This window comes from Stegastes partitus, unplaced genomic scaffold (assembly GCF_000690725.1).
Source record: "Stegastes partitus isolate 25-593 unplaced genomic scaffold, Stegastes_partitus-1.0.2 Scaffold297, whole genome shotgun sequence".
Taxonomy (NCBI): domain Eukaryota; kingdom Metazoa; phylum Chordata; class Actinopteri; family Pomacentridae; genus Stegastes; species Stegastes partitus.
In genome coordinates this window covers 331,342-352,850 of record NW_007578028.1, presented here as the reverse complement: position 1 = coordinate 352,850, position 21,509 = coordinate 331,342, and the positions used below count along the sequence as shown (strand labels likewise).

Here is a 21,509-nt window from a genome sequence, read left to right as displayed (position 1 = left end):
AAAACTTTATCAATATAAGGTCTGTTTTTCATTTTTATTCTCTAGTATGTTGTCTGTGCAAAAGGAATACTGTCATTTTTGATGTATAATTATTGATACACATAATTTATAGTTTCATCAAGTTCAAATCTGCAGCCAAAACTTTTGTCTTTTGTAACTTTGGGGCCAAAGCAGCAGTAAATTTACTGGAATATGAGATAAATCCAAACAGCATTTTATTGATTATTCACAGTCAACCTGGTTACTTCAGTGTGGCCATCATATGCTGTCAGATCATTAACTTTATCACTTGTTTTGGTGTCAAGTCATGACTGGCTGTGAAGGAACGCTTGTTTTTAGTTCTTTCTCGCCTGCTCGTCTCCTATTGCTTCTGAACTCCGTGCTTTGTGGAATCGCAGCGGGCAGGAGTATGGGTCTTGTGCAGCATGTAGCTTGTAAGACTCACACTGTGACCAGAATGCTGCACAGCATATCAGCTCAGGCCGCAACTGCAAGTCCAAGTGAGCGAGTAATCGGATGCTTTTTGGTGTATTTATGGAGAGCACAGCTGGGAATCTCTATGTACAGATTACAGAACACGCTCGCATCACTTGCAGTTTTGAATATGCTGCTCCTTCTGCAAGTTCTCTAGAGAAACATGTTAGGCTTGTGCGTTTATAATAAAACCTCTTTTTTTTTTTTTTTTAACTCCATGACTAATTGAGCAAGAGCCACTATGCCAGGTTGTCATGGCAACACAGTCAGGGCATACACAAACAGTACTTTCTGGTAAAAAATCTTTAGTGGGAATGACAGGAGCTAAACTTAAAGAACATGGCTAAAGAAGAAAAAAAGGTTTACATTGGCAACTGTGGGCAGGATAACAAATACTCTCCTTTACATTCACTTTGTTCAGAACTAATTAGTATGGCAGTCTCAGCACTGTATAATGTAAGCCAGACTGAAAGAGACAGAGAGAGGTCCAAGGGATTGACAAAAGGTGGCAGGGAAACATAGACACTGGTTTGACTTTGCCTCAATCAGTATTCTGCCTAAGGACATAACTGACAGAGAAGTTGGCACCATCTAACAACTCACACATGTGCACGAGCCACACGAGCACACAATACATTAGCATTTCTTGCACTACAAGTTTCCCTTTGTAAATTAATTCACATTTCATAGAGACAAATGTTTATTTATTTCAAGCAAATCTTTCACCAATACATTAGACAAACTGTGCATCTAATACAGAATGTGATGGGGTTTTTTTTGTTTCCAGGTAGGCTCAATAAAGCAACAAATTGTTGTACCATATTAAAATGTAGAATGACCATAATCAGTCTGTTCAGTGCAAAAATAATTCAACATTCAAGAGCCGTACCAGTGCATACAAAAATAAAATGACAAAAATAATTTAGTAATTAGTTTATGCATATACCAAAATGTGTAATTTAAAAAACTAATTATCAACATTATATGCCATGCATGCAAGTACCGTAGCCTGCTTAACTGTCTGGTTAGTGTTTAATAATAAAGACAAACAAGACGAATGGATAAAAACATGATAATGAGCAATTCCATTTCAGGTCCATTGTTCAATGTGGCTAAAGTTGCTGTTGTTTTTTGGTTTTTTTTGGTGAAATTAAAAAAATAAAAATACAACAAAGCCATTATACAAACGATAAGGCAACTATGGCTGTTGATTTTTATTGTTAAATACACTAGTTACTATTCAGTAATTTATCAAAAATAAAACTACTCTTTTCCCAGATGAGTGCGGGTATTGGCTGAACAAAATGTAAACTCAAAGTATTAATCATTTGATGACATGGCTGCTAAAGCTGATGAACCCTGATTGATTAAAGCCTTACTCATGTATTACCGCTAATGCATCCAAGATATATATATTCCACAGGTAGCACACAGTGGGTTTATCAGAGCTTTTTAGATGCAAACATGATGATAGCAGCTCAGATCAAACCATACAGTAAATGCGCAAACCACCAAAATCAATACAATGAGCTAGAAGAAGCTAAAACGCTCAGAGTTAGATGTTAATGCCCCTGGGTTCAACACTAATTCGGCTCTTTCAGTGTGTTGAAATGCTCAGCTCGGTCAGCTTTTGCGAATATGCAGGACAAAGCTGTTGGATGGGAAAGCACCGGTCGCTTGGAATTAGGTTACTGAGTGTACCGAGGATGCATAAGCAAAGTGACTCCATCCAGAGTAAAAGTAAAACTGAAACAGAAAGCAGCTGCCCAGAAAAAGCTCAGGAAGGGCATCACTATTGCATTTAAAGTAAGTGAGTCAAGCTTCCAAAAAAAAAAGGTTGCAGTTGGGGAGAAATCAAATTACTGACCTACGGGTTTTATACACAGATTCCCAGTAACAAGGCTACTATGGTTCATATAAATACACTCTGTATAGTAAATGTGCTACTTGTTAAAACAACAACATTGATTAGTGGAGCTTTAAAGACAGCAGCTGATGGAGATTATGCATTTTTAAAGATACCATGTCCAAGCACGAGCAGAAGCTGAGCAAACAGAATTAGACAATGCCCCTTAACGGTTAAGAAACATGCACCTGATATGTTTCCTGAAGCACAACATTTGCATAGTACCACCACGAAAAATTTAATTAAAAAAAAAAAGTCAGCCTCATATAGGTCCTGAAGGTTGTCCTCTGATATATTTGCTTTGGATGAAAGAAAATGTGCCATCAGGTTTCACAAAAAGTAGACCACCAATGACGAGCAGGACTCCCAAGGCGGCAAATACTCCAATTATGGCTGCGAGGGTTGTGTATTTCCCTGTGGGAGATGAGAATTTTCATTACATTCTCACTATCAGTTCATCTGTTCAGACCTTCTAGTCGTGCAACTGGAGAGTTTCTCTGTTTGTGATAAACCACACATGCCAAAACAAAGACTAAAACAAAGAACACAGCCAATAAAATCCCAGCAGTCGTCCCAGGGTGACTACCTAATGGAGAACAGCATGAAAAATTATACAGACAATAACAGTGTGGAGCCAGGTGAGAAATGTAATAAATATAGCAACAGTATCTTACTTGTAGCTTCGACGACGGTGAAATATTTTCTGCTGGTGCCCTGACTGTTAGAGGCTTCGCAGCTATAGTTCCCTGGAAACTGTAAGGATGGGGTCAAAATGGGATGGTTCACATTTTCATTCTTGCTCGCCTCTTGAACGGCTTGCGGGAAATGCCAGCTGTAGACTGGCATTGGGTTTCCCATCGCGTTGCAGTTCAAGGTTATTTTTTCACTAGCTGAAATTTCTACCGTCTCTGCTTCGGGCTTGGTGAAGGTTGGAGGGTCTGAGGACACACATCAAATCCAATTACAGACACAGAGAAAAAGAAACTTAAATACAAGCAAAATTCTCTTACAAATTTGACAACTTATGTTTGTTAAGACGGTGTTAGAAACTCACAGAGTACAGTCACTTTGTGGGACTTTGATTGCACTGCGGGAGGATTTTGTTCCACTAGCCCAAAGTCTAGCTTCGCTTCACACCAGATCGGCATGCCGTCATCATCCCTTTGGGCAGTCAGATTGAGGATGGATGTTTTACTGACTGGAGTTTGAGTGGCGTCTGGTAAAGTGTCATGATGGATTATCTTATTGCCTTTGTGCCAATACACACTGAGGTGGTTTGCTGGTGCAACGTTAACAATGTCGCACTCTATGGGATACTGTTGGCCCTCCACCATGGCACTGAGGGGCTGAGCTATAGAAACACTCTCTGGCATTTCTGGAACAAACAAACAAAAAAGATAAAATGAAAAAACAAAACAAAACCGTTGATTGATTATTCACAAAAGGACATAATATGAAGTGAAGGGTTACTTACGGTAAACGGTGACTGGCAGGTCTTCTTCACACTGCTCACCATTAGGCAGATTGACATAACAGGACGGCTGAATGACCCACGCATCCACAGAGCTAATATTAAAGGGAAGACTAGTGACCCCAGTCGTAAGACTTATTCCTCCGTGTGTGGACTCCCAGCCCATCCCCTGTGTCTCACTGTACAATGAGCTGCAGTTGACTGAGAAGGAGTCTCCATATTTCACCACAACTCTTGGAGGGCTCACCTCAAGTTTACAAGAGGCACTCGCAGCCTTTCCTGCAAGGACACAATAATTTAGGTAAGGCTTACAATGCATGCACTCATATACAAAACAGCTCTGTAGCCAGGTCAGGTCAGGGGACACTTTGCATGGGTTACACACCAGCCAGCAGTTCAAAAAAGGAGTAACTGACAGGAAACACTTGAAACTCAAAGGCTTCATTGGCATTCATATCAGTGCAATGAAGTTCTTAGCTCAGAAAAAACACATTTATCACTACTCATACAGACTGATGTGACGAATTACAACATAAAAGGAAAGTGCACAAAGGCTATGCATGGAAAAAATACTGTATATAAAAAAAGTATGTGCAATGTTTACAGTGCAGAAAAGTAATGATCTGCTCATGAGATTAGCAATACTGAATATACAAAGTACAGTGCCACAAGGGCATGTGAAGAGGAAAGTGTAAAAATAAAAAGAAGTGTAATGTTTATGGTACATGATGGAAAAATATTCAGTATTGTGCAAAACTGTACAGTAAGCATAAAACTATAAAAGTTTGTGGTGCTTAAAAACAATATTTGTGGTGATGACAATGATATTATTCAACTTAAAAAAACACACAATGGTGAGAAGCACAGTTCCTCCCGTGTTCTCTGATTTGTTGTCCAGGAATGGGATCTAAGATAACAACTTGGTAAAGGAGGCGAAAGTTAAGTAAATGATTTGCAAGCAAACACTAATACACGACCTATGAAATCATGCAGTGGTATGTGATCCCTGGAGCGAACACATAAAGTAGACAATGTGAACCGAACCATGGGCGTAGGCTCGCCGAGGAAAAGCGCTTGTAACGTTCACACCGTTGAATCACGACATGATGACTTCATGTACCTGGAAAACGCCGGAATTACCTGTGAACGCGATCAAGCCGCCGAACATGAAGAGGCACAGCATGGTTTCACCAACTTAAAAGCGAAGTGAAACATAAAATTGGTCCGGCTGTGTTTCCGAACCCGCGTTGCTCGTCCTCTACCTGTGTTTTCTTTTACCAGGCGACGGCAAAACAATTAGGTCCCGAAAGTAAAAGTAAAGTGTGATGCATTGAGGTGCCACTCGTAAACTCCCCTTGCGAGCTATGCAACTGCTTCCGACCCAATATTCTGTCACTCGCTCTGCTCCAGGCCCGTTGAGGTAGTTGTGCAAGTGTGGGTTAAAAGGAATAGTTCGACAATTTTGGAGGAAACGCCCAATAAAACTTTTATATGTTTGCGGTGGAGCAGCTGGATACAGCTGCCGCTTGATTTTAACGTTGCATAAAGACTGGAAACACAATTTACACAAACTGCATTTGAAAGTTATGGATGTGAAAGCCAGTAAATTACTTATGGTTTGGTGTTCATGCAGTTTCCACGCATAAAAAATCAAAGTGAATTCGCTGTAAGTGCCATGTTTCCGACAGCAAGGGAAGGCATCCAGCTCGTCAGACCTCCTGGATGAAGCTACAGCACCCTCCCGAGGAGCAGCTCCATCAAGGGATTTGGGCACCTTTGGCAAAGTGGACCACCCAAAGCACCAAAGTTTTCAGGATCTCCTCAGTTTTATCGCAGAAATATACAACACGTGTGCTAGATGGAGCAGATACTGCTGCTGCTGCCCTACAGAAGGTTGGTAAATCATAAACACCCCCAAAATCTGCAGAATAATAAATGCTTTTATATTATAGGCTTAGATCTCCTGTTATTCTCATCTCCGAAGACAGAAGAATTGCAAGTGCCAAGTTTGTGCTTTGATAGGGATACAAAAAATAATATTTAGCAACCTCTGATGTAAAGTATACAATTATTTAAATACAGCAGCCTGTTACTTGTCATGAACTTAAATATATACTCAGGCCTTTAGTTTTCTAACCGAATTGTCCTTGATTTCAATTTTGTTCATGACAGTGACCAATCACAACCATTCTGAAATATTTATGTAAATTCAGGGACAATTTAAAACCTGCATTTTACATTTCCTATTTCATTAAATGCTCATTTTTGTTAACCACACAAAGCTACATCATGTTTTAACCACATTAGAGTGTATTTAATAACACATCAATTTGTTTGAAAAGCCACATTTTTTAATAATAAAATACACTTTTACACCAGTCACAAATATTTACAGCAGTATTCACAAATGCATTACAATGTCCTTCATTTTGCAGGTGAATTCCAAATAAGTCTTCCATCATTTCCAATGTTTACTTACTTGTGTGCAGTCCATTTACAATACTAAATTGTTCAATCGTTACTGTTTTTTCTTCATAAATAAATAGAAAGATTTGCATTTACACAACATATTACTCAGAATATACAGTTCAGATAGGCAGTAGGCTATAACGCCTGCAGTCACTCATACAAAAGCACACAAGTGTGGAATAGGACAATTTGTCCCATAAGGCCTGAGCCTGACACAGTACGGCACTACAAAGGGGCCAGGCACAGAGAAGGATACAAACTCATAAACAAATGCAGAGTGGCTTACAAAGTGTAGCGACAGGACAGTGGGCTCAATAAATGGTATAAACAAGACAGATTCTGCAAAGCTGGTCCAGTTTTCACACGTTCCATGTCACACCTTTCAAGATACAAACTTGGAAGGCGCCGCATTACCGGTTAGTATGAGAAATAAAACCACAGCAGTCTCAGGTTTACAATATCTTAAGTGCTAAAATCACATTGAATTTGTAACAGAACTACAAACAGAGAGCTGACTTGAAATACATCATAAGGGGGCAGAATTTTATATAAAAATAATCAAACATTAGTGAAACAAAGATGACAAAAACAACAATAATAATCACATTAGATTCCCTTTGTGCTCATGAAAAATACAAAAACTTCTCTTGCAAGTCAAATTCCTTGCTCCTTCTTTCTATCCAGTGAAAACTGGTAAAGTCCAGTAGTACATAAAGAACTGTACGTCTCAAGTCGAGGTTGCTCCATTGCATAACTATATTACTCCTTAAAGGACGAAACACTATTATAAACGGGAAAACAGATGTGAGTGTAACTGGGTGTGTGACATATGAAGGAACAGAAGAGATTTCATAACTGTCCAGTGTCAGCCTGCTCTCTGAGCGCTATTCAGGCTTTAAAACGCTGCAGATCCAGGCGGTGGAGATGCAGAGTGGTCAGTTCTATCGACAGACGTACTGCTAAGACAGTTTAGTCATAGGCAGCTGCAGGTCCCAGCCGTTGTGAGCCACGTTGCCATGGTGAGTGCTGAGTTTGGCGTTTTTGAGACTGTAGCGGCGCATCTTGGTGTTCTTATAGTAGATGGAGTAGATGAAGAGGAAGACGATAGAGATGGCCACGACGGTGACAGCCACAAATCCAGCGATGAGGGGTAGGTAGTCCTCTGTAATGAAATTAAACAGGGAACATGTTATTGTTTAAAACTTAAAGTAATCCCCTTGAAATATAAGTAACTCTATTTCTGACATGCAACAATTCTTACTGCTCAAAGCAGATTCCCATTTTCTATGATAGTTGTACGTCACTGGATACACATGCACAGAGCACAAATATAGAAAGGTAGCGAAATGATCTGATTTTAGCAATTAACCTGTGTTCAGACAAGAATATAGCCCATTTGTATTTGTATGACAACAGAAACAACAGAGAACTATTTGCTATATTAAAAAAAAGCAAAACGTGCCAAAAACTTACCCAAGCTTTTGATTTCTGACATTTTGTTTCTGTCTTTTATGCAAACGGTATGAAATCATCCAGAAAAATGTTGCAATGATTTTGAAATAAATTCATGTGATTGGACTGAATCCTTCAAGAAGCTGATTGGCTTTTGCTGAGCTTTAATTGGGTGTTATTATCTCTATGTTGTTCTGTCGAGAGTAATATGCAGTAGCGGTAGATGGAAAGGTTTTGACGCCTTCTAAATGAGAGGTTATAGATTCCAATCACAGAGACAAAAATGGGAGGGGAATGGCTAAATATAATTTGGGGATTCTTAAACATATATTCCAAGTAAAAGTTCTGAGCAACAAAAACTGCATGAAAACTGTCTATAGTATGAACATAGAGGCAGAAGAGCAGACTACATTAGGACCTAACACAACATCAGTTCTTTGAGAATTACATTTGAAATGTTGGAAAAAAATTCCTTTGAGATTTTTCTCCATGTTTACATAAATGCATCACATTATTTCCCAGATTTGTCAGCTGCACATTCATGCAGATCTGGTGACTGGTGAGGCCACTGAAGTCCACAGAAGCAGATCACCTCATGAGAGCAGTTTGAGATTAATTGTCTTTGTAACATGGTGTATTCAGAGACTGTATATAAAAAGACAGATGCAGTCCCTGGGTTTGAAAAGTGAAGAAGATGTGCAAGTGACCGAAACCTGATTTTATTCAACAGCCAGCAGGGGGTGACTCCACTGACTGCAAAAAGAAGTCTGATTGTATAGAAGTCTATGAGAAAATGACCCCAATTCTCACTTGGTTTGTTACCTCTGTGCACATGTTCCTCGTGCATTCATGATGTCATTCACTAGTTTCAAGTTTGCTTTAATACATCACGATGTTCATTTAGTGAATGATGGTCCTTGTTCGCGTAGAATTTAAAGCAGAATCTGTTTTGAGGCGTGGGCGTCTTCGTCTGTCTCACACGTCATGTCTAGTCTCAACAAACTGAGAAGGCGATAATTAAATTCCAAACTCATCACTTTAAAACTGTAGTCTTCAAAGTAATAGGGTGAAGCCACAGTAGTTGTGTGTATCGTTTATATACAGTCTATGGGTCTATTATAAGGCTGAAAGTAGCCATTGAGGACTGTGGCTATGAAGAGATGCATGTGGTCAACAACAATACTCAGCCGATGACAGTGAAATGATGACTAATTGATATCATGTCTCAAAAAATACACTTCTGACACCACTACACCACCGCCAGCAACCTGGACTGTTGTGACAGTCAGTCAAGGCAGGTTAGGTACGTAAATTCCATCTGTTGTTGCCCTCTTTGACACTTCCATCTGTGCCTCAGCAGAAATCAGTCATTCCAGGCTACATTTTCCACTCTTCAGTTGTTTAATGTGCCTACTGCAGTCACAGATTTATGTTTTTGTGTTTTTTTAATGTAAAGAGTAGAACTGGTCCTCTTCTTTTGTAGCACACCCCGTTTAAGGTTTGAAGTATTGTGCATTCGGAGCTGCATTCCTGCTCAGAACAATTGTGACGTGTCTGGCCATTCTCCTCTCTCCTCTTTCATGCCTCTCTGCAGAACTGCTTCTCATTTTTTTGTATTCATACCATTCTGAGTAAACTCTAGAAACTGTTGTGGTGAAAATCCCAGAAGAACAGCAGGAAATAGTCAAACCACCCTGCCTGGCACCAACAATCCTGCTGCTGAAATCACATTTTTTCACATTAACTGAAGTTCCCGGCCTGTCCATTCATACATTTGCTATAGTCATTTCTACCCAGTACAGGATCTCCGGAGGACTGGATGCTACGCTAGCTGACACAAGGCAAAAGGTAGGGTCTCCTGAGCTGCATCTACAGGATTTTGATCATTGCACTGTTGCCACAGTATTAGCTGATTGGATAACTGCATGAGTGAGCAAGTGTACAGGTGCTCCTAAGAAGGTGTTAAGTCTGTATTGACCACCAAACTTCTGCCACAGGTCTGGTTGACCTACAGGAGCTGGGCTATGTACTTTATATATTTCGCAAAGAATTAACAAAAGTTTCTATGAGTCTGTTGTTGTAAATGTGCTATGCAAATAACATCGATTTGACAAAAAATATATATGCGTTACCTTTCAAAATCACTTCGACCGAATGCACTGTGGAATTCACATCATTGGTAGCGGTGCAGTTGTAGAAGCCGGCCTCAGACACAATGAGTTTGCCTTCAAGCTCATGAGGCGCCTTGTCTAAGTTGTAGAGCCACTTGATCTTTGGAGGCGGGTGGCCGTCAGCTTCACAAATTAGCTCCTCAGGATAACCTCTGAACACTGGGATTGTCTTCGGCAGCTTCGTGGTATTAATGGTAGGTTCATCTGTTGATACAGAGAAGGACATCAGAGCCGTGTGAGGACAAACACTTTTTAAAGACTATGACCCAAAATGTAAACACACTTGAGCTGATATGGAGTCCAGAATTCATGATAATATCTTAATTTTACTGAGAAAAAAAATTACAAGCTCGTGTGTACTACTTATTGGGAATGGAAATGTTTGCTCACTGGAATGATGTCACAAAAAAAATCAATCATCTGTCTATCATCTATCATCACCACGGTTTTATTGTGACTACAAAGCAGCAAATGTGATCTCACAGGAGACAGTGACGCTGAGAGGACTGGACATCATGTTTGGAGGAGGCTGTGGTCCCTCAGGTCCCAGGTCCAACTGAGCCTCACATCTGAAATCCGCTCCGCTGTGAGTCCGGTTCAGAGTGATGCTAATGGTAGAAGACACGTTTACCGGGGATCTGATGGCACTGATGCTGCAGTCTGGGTCACTCTCAGTCCAACAGCGAGTCGTTTGCATTGAGTCTGATGGACAAAAGAAGATTTGTGGGGGAAAAAAAAAAGACGAGATCAAGACAAAGAAGTTGTGTTTACATCATGCAGCCGTTTCTATTTGACCAATCAGCCGTAGAGATGGTAACAGTGGAACATGACTTCTGTGGGCTGTCAATAAAACACTGCTCACTCTCTGCTTTTTAATACTGCAGCGTACTTGTTGTCCTTATGTTGATAAATAAAGACAGATTTAAAATTATAGCCCATCAACCTAAAAGTTATCTAAAATCCTAATTCTAATATTTGCAACATCTGCTTCCTGAAGAAAATGTTGCTTTCCTGGAAAAACTGATTATTATTAATGTTCTCACAGAAAAGATAGAACATCTAAATAAAGATAACCCCACCTGGATTCATGGTTTCATTTCCTTGGTACCAGCGTATGCTGAGGTTTTGCACGGGAGCAACATTGAGAATGACACACTGTAGCTTGAGCTCTCTGTTCTCCACCACTGAGTTACCCAACTGCTGGACATCAACACTGTCTGGTGTTTCTACAAAAATAATAACAAATCAGCAGAGTTAGAAAATGTACAGTATATGACAGTAAAAGTAGAAAATTTGCAATAATACTTACTGTAGAGGATGACGTTTAAAGTTTTATTGCACAATCTCTCTCCCTTTAACTCCACAGCACAAACAGGCCTCGCGTCCCAGTGTTTGTGGGTGTCAGGAGACCAAACTTCGTTATCAGTCCTTTCACCCTGCAGATCCTGCCAGTATATCTTTAAAAATTTGTCTGTTGGCCTGCACGTTGCATTCTGCGCTGTGTTGTATTGCACCACCATCGGGTCTGGAGTTATGCTGATAGGACATTCCTGCTTGGCACCTGTGGAACACAGGGTGGGGAGCGAGAAATGTTATTCCAGCTCAGTGCAGGATAATAACACAACTTTTTGGAGCCTTAATGAAACGGTGTTGAAAAGCCAAAGGTCTCAAGAACAAAAAGCTATGTCTCTGGAGGCAACAGGAAAATGTTCAGGAAGGATATACCCCTCCCTTTGGGAAGTCTGCACTTGCTGCCCACCATTCTTTGTGCCGGACTTTACTGCAATATCTACACTTTAGTTTGAATGCGTCACATTCCTCCCTGGCAAATTCCTCTTGGTACAGTCAATAATGTGCTTCTAACTCACACAGACACCGTTTAATCAGACAGCTATAACAGCCACAGGGTGTGAGGGGCAGTTTAAAACATTAGATTGCCTATAAAAAGTCCACAGATCACACCACAAATGTAATGTCACAGATTTTCCATTTGCATTTACAGACTCAGTTATCAGTACTTCCCATTCAAAGCCTGTCTAACAGTGTCCTTACATTCACACTTTCCAGGATCCTCACAACTTCTTTTTTTAAACACTCCTGTGTCTCTTTAAGTTGGCAGGCAACATAAATAGGACTACCAGACTATAAACCCTGAGCGATCCGTTTCAATCTCGACACAAAAGAAAACATGAGGTCTCAAGTGTTCACACAACTCACTGTCTGTCCCGTTAGAAAGCGACACCAGCTCTAAAGTCAAAAGCACCGAAAGGAGACGAAGGGAGCTGAAATCCTCCATTGGAATCAAAAATAATAATAATAATAATAAAAAAAAGTTTTCCCCCCAACAGCTGTCGCTCTTCTTCCGTTACAGTGAAGTCACTCCTGCTTCACCTCTGCTGAGCCAGACAAGCGGACACTTGGTGACTTTTCAGGGGCGAAAGCTAAGCTAAGCTACACCGCTGCAGTCAGCCACAGCTCAACCCGGGCTGTGTCTGCATCACCGGGGAGGAAACCGGACCTCCCCCCCACCCCAACACACACACACACACACACACACACACACACACAGTGACCATATATGTAGAAGCTGTGCTACTAGCTGACAGACACAGTGCTATTAAAGTGTGTGTAAAAACACTGTGACGTCAAAAGTGAATTTAAAGTGTAATATAAATATAAGATAAACAATCCTTAATAATCTTTAACGGACTGAAATCATTTTACTAGTAAACAAACAAACAAATAAACAAAAACAGATGTCTTCTAAGAATTTTTCTAAGAATATACATATAGAAACTGTACTGTTAACATGACAGTCATATAGAGGGTTAAACAACAAGCTTTTTCTCTCTTTTTTTGTTTTTTGGTAAGTAGGACTTTAGAGGGAAGACGCCCCCCCATGGACACCAAAAGCTTTTCAAAACTTCAGCCTTTCTAATGTTATATTTCAGATAAATACATACAGTCGTCCTCAGATTTATTCATACCCTTACATTAAAGAAAAAAGGTAAAATTCCCAATAGTCACTTAAATAAACAAGTAATAATGCATTAAACAAAAAAAAGCTAAATTATAATGGAAATAAGTAAAATAGTGAAATAAGACATTGCTTTTCAATTGTGGTTGAAAAGAATAATTAAAAAAAGAAACAAACAAAAACAAACAAACAAACAAACAAACAAACTCTCCCAGACAAATTAGAGCACTTTGCTGATGAGCAGTGGGCCAAACTCAAAATACCTGATTGTCTGATTGAGAGTTACAGAAAACACTTTGGCTCAAAGGGTTGTTCAACAAAATATTAGTTTACGGATCCCATTATGTTTGTTTGCTTGTGTGTTGTTGTTGTTGTTATTTTTAAAAAATATATTTTTGTTGAACCGCAATACAAAAGCAATGTCATGATGTTCATTACATTTTTATTTATTATTACTTCAGTCAATATCAACTTACTTTAGTGACAGCTGTTTTTTTCCCTGCTTTAATGGGAGGATATGGATACATCTGAGGATGACTGTACACTATTCTCTCATGCAGTAACATAATAGTTAACCAGCAGTTAGTTAGTTAGTTAGTTAAATAAATAAATGAATGACTGACTGACGATATATATGACTGGTTCTAGGGCTGTTCTAAACTGGCTGTTTTGCTCTGAAAACCAAAGCTGCTGCTTTTCCCGCAGCCTTCAGGAAGAACACTCTGTCTGTTTGAGGTAGCCCCTGGTTCTTGTTTTTACTCGCTTATAAAGCTGGGAGGCTAACTAGTTGTAAAGTTATTAAAAAATGGCAGAGGTAAACGTTTTCATATTTTAACAGCTTCCATTGTACACCTTCAAGTATATAGCAACCACAACACACCAGAAAAATGGGTATATAAAACCAGTAAAACTTTTTTTCTGTTCAGGAATGCAAGTAAACAACTATAATTTGACATTTTAATCAAGAAAAAAAATACAAGTAGCATTTGTAAATCTTACATTGGGTGGTGGTCTAATAAATTTGTTAAGCACTGTAGGTGCTTCCTCCAGAATGTGCAGATCTATGAAGTCCCTGCCTCCGTCTCAACCCAGCCCTCCTCATTCCCTGCAGCTCGGGCACTCCAGCTCATCTATGCCTCTACTGAAACACTGTAAAACTACTCTAAGCTACTCGGTGGTAAGTTGTAATTAGATTAAATCTGCCATACATGTTCAAACTGGAAAGCAACTCTGATGAAGAATAATGACATAAAAAGTCCTACAAGACGGGTCCTTAGGTTTGTTACACATGAAACCCTGATGTCTGTGATTTCGAGGCAGTCATTGATACGCTGCAGTTTCAGCATATAAGAAACACAATGTGGACATGAAAACGTGATTTTCACCAGAGGGGATATTAAACAACAGCTAGCAAATGAATGTAGAGGAGTAAAAAGTAGAATATGTTCCACTGAAATGTAGTGAAGTTGATGAAAGTAAATAAATAAAGTAATATAAAGAACATAACATGAGGTGAGTGAGAAACTTAAATTTGTTCAAAAAGTTTCCAGTTTTTTTTTTGTTTTTTTTTACAGTGGCACATAAAGCACATAAAAGTAGTTTTCCAGTATTCTAGAGGTCAGAAGAATAATCTGAGATGAATGGAATTTAACAGAAGAGAAATAATATTGTTCTGCTTCTAAAACTTCCTTTTCTTTTCTTTCTGTGTTTTGTGAGAATTATCCTAAATCCTTGCTTTAAAAAAAAAAAAGGAATCGCAGGATAATGTTGCCTCTACAGGCCTTAAACAATTTAAAAGTAAAATATATATAAACAAAATTTGAATCTCTTATTAGTGGAAACCTGTGTTGTGATGGGGGGTAGCTAGCATGAACATATCCTTTTAGAGTGACAAGCGATAAAGGCAGAGGACCACTCATCAGGATACATGACTTTATAAATATAACACAGCTGAATTTAGCAGTTCAACTGTTTGAAGATGAATGAAATAAATAAGGTCTTAAATGGATGATATATTGTACGTGAAAATGCACAACAGAAATATAAGAAGATAACAAATATCTTTCGTTTTTTTTGTATCATCTGCTTGATTTCACTAATACAGTGCATGTGTTTTATTGAACCTACCTTTGACATTGACTCTGACTGTTTTGGAGACATTTCCTCCTTCGTTCCAGGCCTGACATGTGTAGGAGCCCATGTTGTATATAGTCGCATTGTGGATGAGCAGACGGGACACTCCATCTTCGTTTTCCTCCACTACATTGTCCATAAGGTAGTAATTCCAGGAATATTTTGGTCGTGGGTTGCCCATGGACGAGCACTTCAACCACACAGAGGACCCAACGTGGACTTCAGAGTCCTCAAGTTCAACTATCGGTGATGGTGGATCTACAATTTAAACAGCACACATGAGAGACAAAGCAAATACACCAGTGTAATATCATACATCACTGATGTTTAAAAAAAATCCTGTATGTATTAAGGACTTACATAGGACAGTGATATCCACTGTGAAGTTGACACTGGACAGACTGTTTGAAGCTGTGATGAAGTACTGTCCGGCGTCCCTTCTTGTTAGTTTCTCTGGAAGTCCCACCTCCTCACCGTCTTTGAACCAGAGAGTCTCAGGTTGAGGAAAGCCCTCAACAATGCAGGTAAGGTTGTGAGGAGCATATTCTACCGCAGTGTAAGTGGGTGGACACGTCAACTCTGGTCCATCTGAAAGGAAAAACACAAAAATATTTCAGACTCCTCACTGTATTTAACTGAACTGTGTTTAAGTACAAGGTTGGGATTTACTTGAGTGTTTCTTTCTCTGAATGTCAGAGGCAAATATTTGCCTTTTCACTTGTACATCACGCACCACGTTTATGTCACAGCCACTGTTACTAATTGCTTTGCAGAACAAGATTTCAAATGAAAAACATATTGTCAGTTTAGAAAATAAAGTACATTTTTAATTATCTTCTGCTGATAATATTTGGGCACTTTAACTTCAGTGTCATTTCTAATCGGTTAATTTAATTATAGCAGATTAATTTTATTTTTTAGTATTTAAAATTCTACTTAATTAAAGGACCTGAGTACTTCTTTAACCACTACATTTACCATTCAAACTGCATCTAGTGCAAACTTTTTAGTGCATCCAGCAACTTCCAAGTGGAGCACAAAAAAGCCCTCATATTTGTACTTTTTAAAAAAAAAAATCCTAAACTATTGATGTTTAAATTGGCATCTGAAATTTTAGCCTGATATATCAAGTGCTTTCTTAGATTATTATTTTTTCCTTGAATTGCCTGTCAACCCTCTTTTATCACATTTTTTCGCACATTAAAATCTGAGGCCAAGTTCCAGTGACAATATCGCAGGAACTATTAAAGATAGAAAGGCCTAAAATTTTCACTGTTATTTCTCAGCATGCTTTTTATTCAGAATCTTAAATTCTGGACAAGCCGTTCACATCATCTCTGATTATGAACTGAAATGTGAAAAAAATTAAAGCTATCATGAAAAGCCCCATCTTTGAGCGCACATTAGGCAAAAAATTGGTGACTCAGAAGTCAACTAGTGATATTTTCTGAACCATGTATAACTGCACATCACAGTCATACAAACCAAACGTAGAATACTTTACATAGATAGCCTAATTCAAGTAGAAAAGTGTTCTGGAGTTTTAAAGTGGAAACAGAAAATATTTGATATATCAACATAATATTTTACAGATATCAATATCCATCCATCCATTATCTATACACCGCTTAATCCTCACTAGGGTCATGGGGGGCTGGAGTCTATCCCAGCTGACTCAGGGTGAAGGCAGGGGACACCCTGGACAGGTCACCAGTCTATCACAGGGCTACACTTAGAGACAGACAACCAAGCACACTCACATTCACACCTACGGACAATTTAGAATCACCAATTAACCTCAACATGTTTTTAGACTGTGGGAGAAAGCTGGAGAACCCGCAGAGAACCCACGCTGCACGGGGAGAACATGCAAACTCTTGAGAAAGATCCCAAGTGTCTCAACCGGGGCGCAAACCGGGGATCTTCTATCTGCGAGGCGACGGTGCTAACCACCGTGCAGCGCCGTATAAAATCTGAGGCAGAATTTGCTCTAAAAATTTGATGATTTGAGACGGAACGACCCTGTTGTTTGTACTGTGGTGATATTGTCATAAACACTGAATGGAACACTCACATAAAACAAGAACCTGGATTTTCTTCGGGACAGAGGAAAATCCCTGAACGTCGAGTGTGTACATCCCAGCATTTTTCCTTGTCAGAGGGACAGTCAAGTTCACGGGCTCGCCACCTTTCAGCCATCTGACGTGAGGGGTTGGGTTTCCTGTCACAGGACAAGCCTCCTCCAAAGTTTGCCCTTCCAGTATCTTAATGGTAGAGTTAGAGCACTGTATATCTGGTCCATCTGAATAGAAGCAAAAAAAATTATTTATACGACTTAGATTTAAGAAATGAAAAGAAAATGAAGCACGAAAAGTGACTTTTAGACAGGTATGGTTTGAGAACAGCAGAACTTTTTATGGTGCAGTTAAATGGTGAATCTAAAGGACAGGAAAAATTAGCAATGATATACTTACAGACAACTGCAGTGCTCTGCTCTTGTGAGGATACATTCATTTGTGGCCCTTCAGGGCTCAGATCCATATATGCCTCACATCTCAACGAGGCACCGTTGTCTTGTCTGGTCGGTGTAAACCTCAGGACAGATGTTGCATTCACTGGCCTCTTACTGGTATTGTTAAAAGTGTCATAATGGATGATTGCATCTCCTTTGTACCAGCTTACAGTGAGATTTTGAACTGGTGCTATATTGGGGATGTGACATGTAAAAACATATTCTTCCCCTTCTTTCATCTCACCACTGTGATCACTGCTGATGGTGATCGTTTCTGGAAATGCTGGAGAAAAGGAAGATGTTATCAGACACAGTCATAGTATTATTCTTGTCTGAGCAAAACAAGCAAAGACTTACTGTAAACAACAAGTTGTAGCTCCTTGTAGCACTGGTCAAATGATTCTGAGCTGACGAAGCAAATGGGAGAGTTGATCCATTCTGTCAGACTCGTCACATTCCAGGGCAAATGGGTGACGTTCTCCAGGCCTGTGCCTCCTCGTGAAGCCTCCCAGCCTATTCCTTGAAGATCATGGATGTGCTGCATAGATACGCTGCAGTTTACCAAGACTGGGTCTCCATATTTGACTACAACGCTGGCGGGGCTCAACTCAATGGGACAGGAGGCATGTACACCTGCAGCATGGGAGTGGAGTTGCATGTGTCATATTGGCAAAATTAAGAGAAACATTTCACTGCAATGTTTTTGTGTATTTTCAGTTGTTTAAAAGGGAAAAGTACAGATAGTTGACAAATTCAAGAAAAGGAAAGGACACTGTAAATCAAAACAAAGCTGTTCTGAGTGATCACTTTTATTGTTTAATGATACATTCCTATCCTGATGGGAGTGGGCTTTTCCAGAACAACAAAGCTTCCATCCAGAGGGCACGAGGGGTCACTGAATAGAACTATGATTAAGACATTATGGCATTCACAGTCTCAGATCTCAAGTTGAACACTTGGCTATATCAAACAGCACTCTCCACCAACAAAATACCAAATGAGGGAATATTTTTTGAGAGAATAGTGAGAGAATGGTGTTCGTCCCTCTAGTAAAGCTCCGGAGAGAGTTTTAGAGTCAATACCAAGGCATGCTGAGTATGTTGGGATGGCCTAACAACTTACTTAGATCTTTTATGTTGGTTTTTCCTTGAATTTGTCACCCATCTGCATTTTCACCTACTGCCCCCCCACATGGAATGAATGCATCTAAAAGCCTCTTGAAAGGTGGTTTTATAATTAAAAAAAAAATAAAAAATTTGATTTAGTCAGACAAAAAAAAAAAAAAGCAGAAATCCTAATTTCACCAGACAAGAAACCCCTTGTAAAGCCTTCATCACCGAAATAAAAGCTTAAAAATAGGCATTCATGGGCTAACAAGAGCCCTTAGAGCGTTTTGTGTACCGTCCCATTCCACACATGATCACTCATGAGGAGGAATGTATATTAAACAGTGCATTAATGTAGAAAAAGATGTTGTTATCTTGCAGTTAAAGATAACACAGTGTTGTTTTAACAGCCCTGTCCAAATTTCCCGGTTCCAGGGCAGATATTGCTCACGGCCTCACAACCTTGACTTTTTTTTAAATTTTTGCCCAACACATGTGCATAAAAAGTCAAATGCGGTCAGGAAAAGATGAACAATGACTGCTGAAAAAGCATCTATTGTGGTAAAAAGGTCACAGGAAGCGATGAGAGATGGGATTAAGTCGCCAATTTGAAGGGGTATTACCACAAGACTGGTCACTATTACTGTTACAGGCCTTCCTTATTAACAGGAAGAGTGAACAATTTGACATCAGCTCTTTTACCAAATAATATATCTATATCTACATCTATGCAATATGTTCAGACGTTTTATAAATCTACTGCTTTTAAAGAATCCCCATGACATAATTAGACACAAAACATACACACATACACACAAGAGGGCAATGTAAGCAACAATGGGACCAGCTGAATCATATCTTTAATAAAGTTAAGCAATTGCAGATCTTGCTTCATCTACACATTCACCTAAACGTTTTCAAATTGTTGAAAGTGTTACTAAAAACTAAACAACACAAAAAAACGAAGTTGTAAAATAAATACTCTTCATTATAACTAATAGCTACACAGCTGCAGGAGAAGCACATTTTGTGAAATTTAGATTCATAAAGTGACATGACCTTTAAAAATGTTCTCAATGTTTACTGAAAAATTAACCCGAAAACTGTGAAGATTGTTTGATTTTTTTTCTTTCTTGCATACCGATCAGAGCCTCTCTCTTCCCACATGACACCGCTCCCTTCGGATTTAAACAAACTTCTGCACCGGTGGCATCTCCACAGTTTTACCCGCCACTATTAACACTAATAACCATGTGAGTCTTGGGTTGAACTGTATCTCCACATTTCTGTTTTTCCACAGATAGTTCGTTTTTGTTTTTTTGTTTTTTACAGTGAAAACATGCCTTCTGAGAAAAATACGTGACATGACAAACATTTACATAATAAAGCCTGCAGATCATCATTCCAGCAGTGAAAGTGGGATCAGCCTACCTGTCGCAATGAGAAGGAGCCCCGCGAGGAGTTCAACAAACAATGCACTTTTACTCATTGGATTTGTTTACTCATTGGGTCTGAACAATGTCCCTTCTGTCGTTTTATTCCAGCTCTGCTCGGCTTCACTTCTGGCGCTGCGCTGCCTCGATCAGTGAATCAGTGAAGAGCTGAAGAGGAGAGAGAGAAAGAAATACAGCCTCCTTCTCTCTCTCTCTCTCTCTCTCTCTCTCTCTCTCTCTCTTTCTTCCTCTCTCTCCCATCTGTCTCCCTCTCTCTCTCCTTCGCCCCTCCTTTCTCTCTCTCTCTCTCTTTCTTCCTCTCTCCCCCCTCGGTCTCCCTCTCTCTCCCCCCTCTGTCTCCCTCTCTCTCTCCTTCTCCCCTCCTTCCCCTCTTACTTTCTCCCTCTCTACCCCCATACCTCTCTCTCTCTCTCTCTCTCTCTCTCCTTCTCCCACCTGTCTCCCTCTGTCCCTCCCCCTCTCCCTTCCTCTCTCCCCCCTTCTCTCTCTCCCTCCCTCTCTCTCTATCCAACACACATTTGTGTGTGTGGGATATTTCTGTTATTCATGAGTCAGGCAATGTTACATAGTCTGGTACTTCCACTATTACACTTGCACAGATTCATGTTTGTATTGACACACATATTTACATGATCCACTGAGCTTTTTACTAGAAAGCTCTGTTGAGGTAAATATCCATCCATCCATTATCTATACACCGCTTAATCCTCATTAGGGTCGCGGCGGGGGCTGGAGCCTATATAAATTTTGTCTTGACTTGACTCAACTGTTCAACTGTAGCATGTTTGTGTTGCATGTTTGTATTTTTTAAATTAGATTTGTTCTCATTGTCCGTCTAATTTGACATTTGTCATAAAGCACTTTGTGACTTTGTTTCAGAAAGTTGCTATATCAAATAAAGTTAATATTATTCTCATATTATAGTTGGAAATACACATCAGTTTAATACTGCAAATGCAACATTTAAAAGCTCTGTTTTCAAAGAAAACACAAGTGATAATGCAAAAATTATTTCACAAATTGCACCGTACTTACTGTGTTCCACTATATTTTTTCACTATGTTTTAGTTTGCCAAATAGAGTTTTCACTGAAAGACAGGTCTGGTGTTTGTATGACATGGGACACATTTCACTGCCTAAACATACAGGACATACTTTAAGTCCTAATGTACACACTGACATCTTGAGCATGCACCTCTTTACCACGAGAATAAACACATCACTGAAATAAATCATCCAAGTAAAGAACACAGTGATGACAGTGACGACATCGTGTTCCTTTTCTCAATTAGCCAAGCAGTGAAAAATGTTTTGTATGCATGCTGAAAGTCTTCATTATGCCCACACATCTTAAGGTCACCAGCACATAGATTCACACCCACAC

The 21,509-nt window shown here is 39.5% G+C and overlaps 2 protein-coding genes across 2 annotated transcripts; both read right to left on the bottom strand.

The window, feature by feature from the left end:
• Positions 1–1,161: 1,161 nt before the first annotated feature.
• On the bottom strand, positions 1,162–5,263 carry LOC103358218 (intercellular adhesion molecule 2). The gene is made up of 5 exons (XM_008283096.1): positions 4,992–5,263; positions 3,855–4,130; positions 3,435–3,755; positions 3,055–3,318; positions 1,162–2,794 (listed from the first exon to the last, which is right to left on the bottom strand). The coding sequence occupies exons 1-5, from the start codon at positions 5,032–5,034 to the stop codon at positions 2,643–2,645; spliced, it is 1,056 nt and encodes a 351-aa protein (XP_008281318.1). The 5' UTR covers positions 5,035–5,263; the 3' UTR covers positions 1,162–2,642.
• An 880-nt stretch (positions 5,264–6,143) lies between these two features.
• On the bottom strand, positions 6,144–20,295 carry LOC103358217 (hemicentin-2-like). Its single transcript, XM_008283095.1, has 11 exons — positions 20,103–20,295; positions 17,923–18,198; positions 17,528–17,848; positions 17,128–17,355; positions 15,414–15,641; positions 15,048–15,311; positions 11,253–11,504; positions 11,023–11,169; positions 10,427–10,645; positions 9,905–10,147; positions 6,144–7,482 (listed from the first exon to the last, which is right to left on the bottom strand). The coding sequence occupies exons 1-11, from the start codon at positions 20,158–20,160 to the stop codon at positions 7,280–7,282; spliced, it is 2,439 nt and encodes an 812-aa protein (XP_008281317.1). The 5' UTR covers positions 20,161–20,295; the 3' UTR covers positions 6,144–7,279.
• Between the last annotated feature and the right edge of the window lie 1,214 nt (positions 20,296–21,509).

Bases quoted from the DNA above. Each gene is read 5' to 3' on its own strand.
- LOC103358218 (XM_008283096.1), bottom strand. From the start codon at position 5,034: ATGCTGTGCCTCTTCATGTTCGGCGGCTTGATCGCGTTCACAG. The intron at 3,756-3,854 runs GTAAGTAACCCT...TGTTTGTTCCAG, and splicing joins CCTGCCAGTCACCGTTTACC to AAATGCCAGAGAGTGTTTCT. The intron at 2,795-3,054 runs GTAAGATACTGT...CATCTCCCACAG, and splicing joins CACCGTCGTCGAAGCTACAA to GGAAATACACAACCCTCGCA.
- LOC103358217 (XM_008283095.1), bottom strand. From the start codon at position 20,160: ATGAGTAAAAGTGCATTGTTTGTTGAACTCCTCGCGGGGCTCCTTCTC. The intron at 17,849-17,922 runs GTAAGTCTTTGC...CCTTTTCTCCAG, and splicing joins GCTACAACTTGTTGTTTACA to CATTTCCAGAAACGATCACC. The intron at 15,312-15,413 runs GTAAGTCCTTAA...TTTAAATTGTAG, and splicing joins AGTGGATATCACTGTCCTAT to ATCCACCATCACCGATAGTT.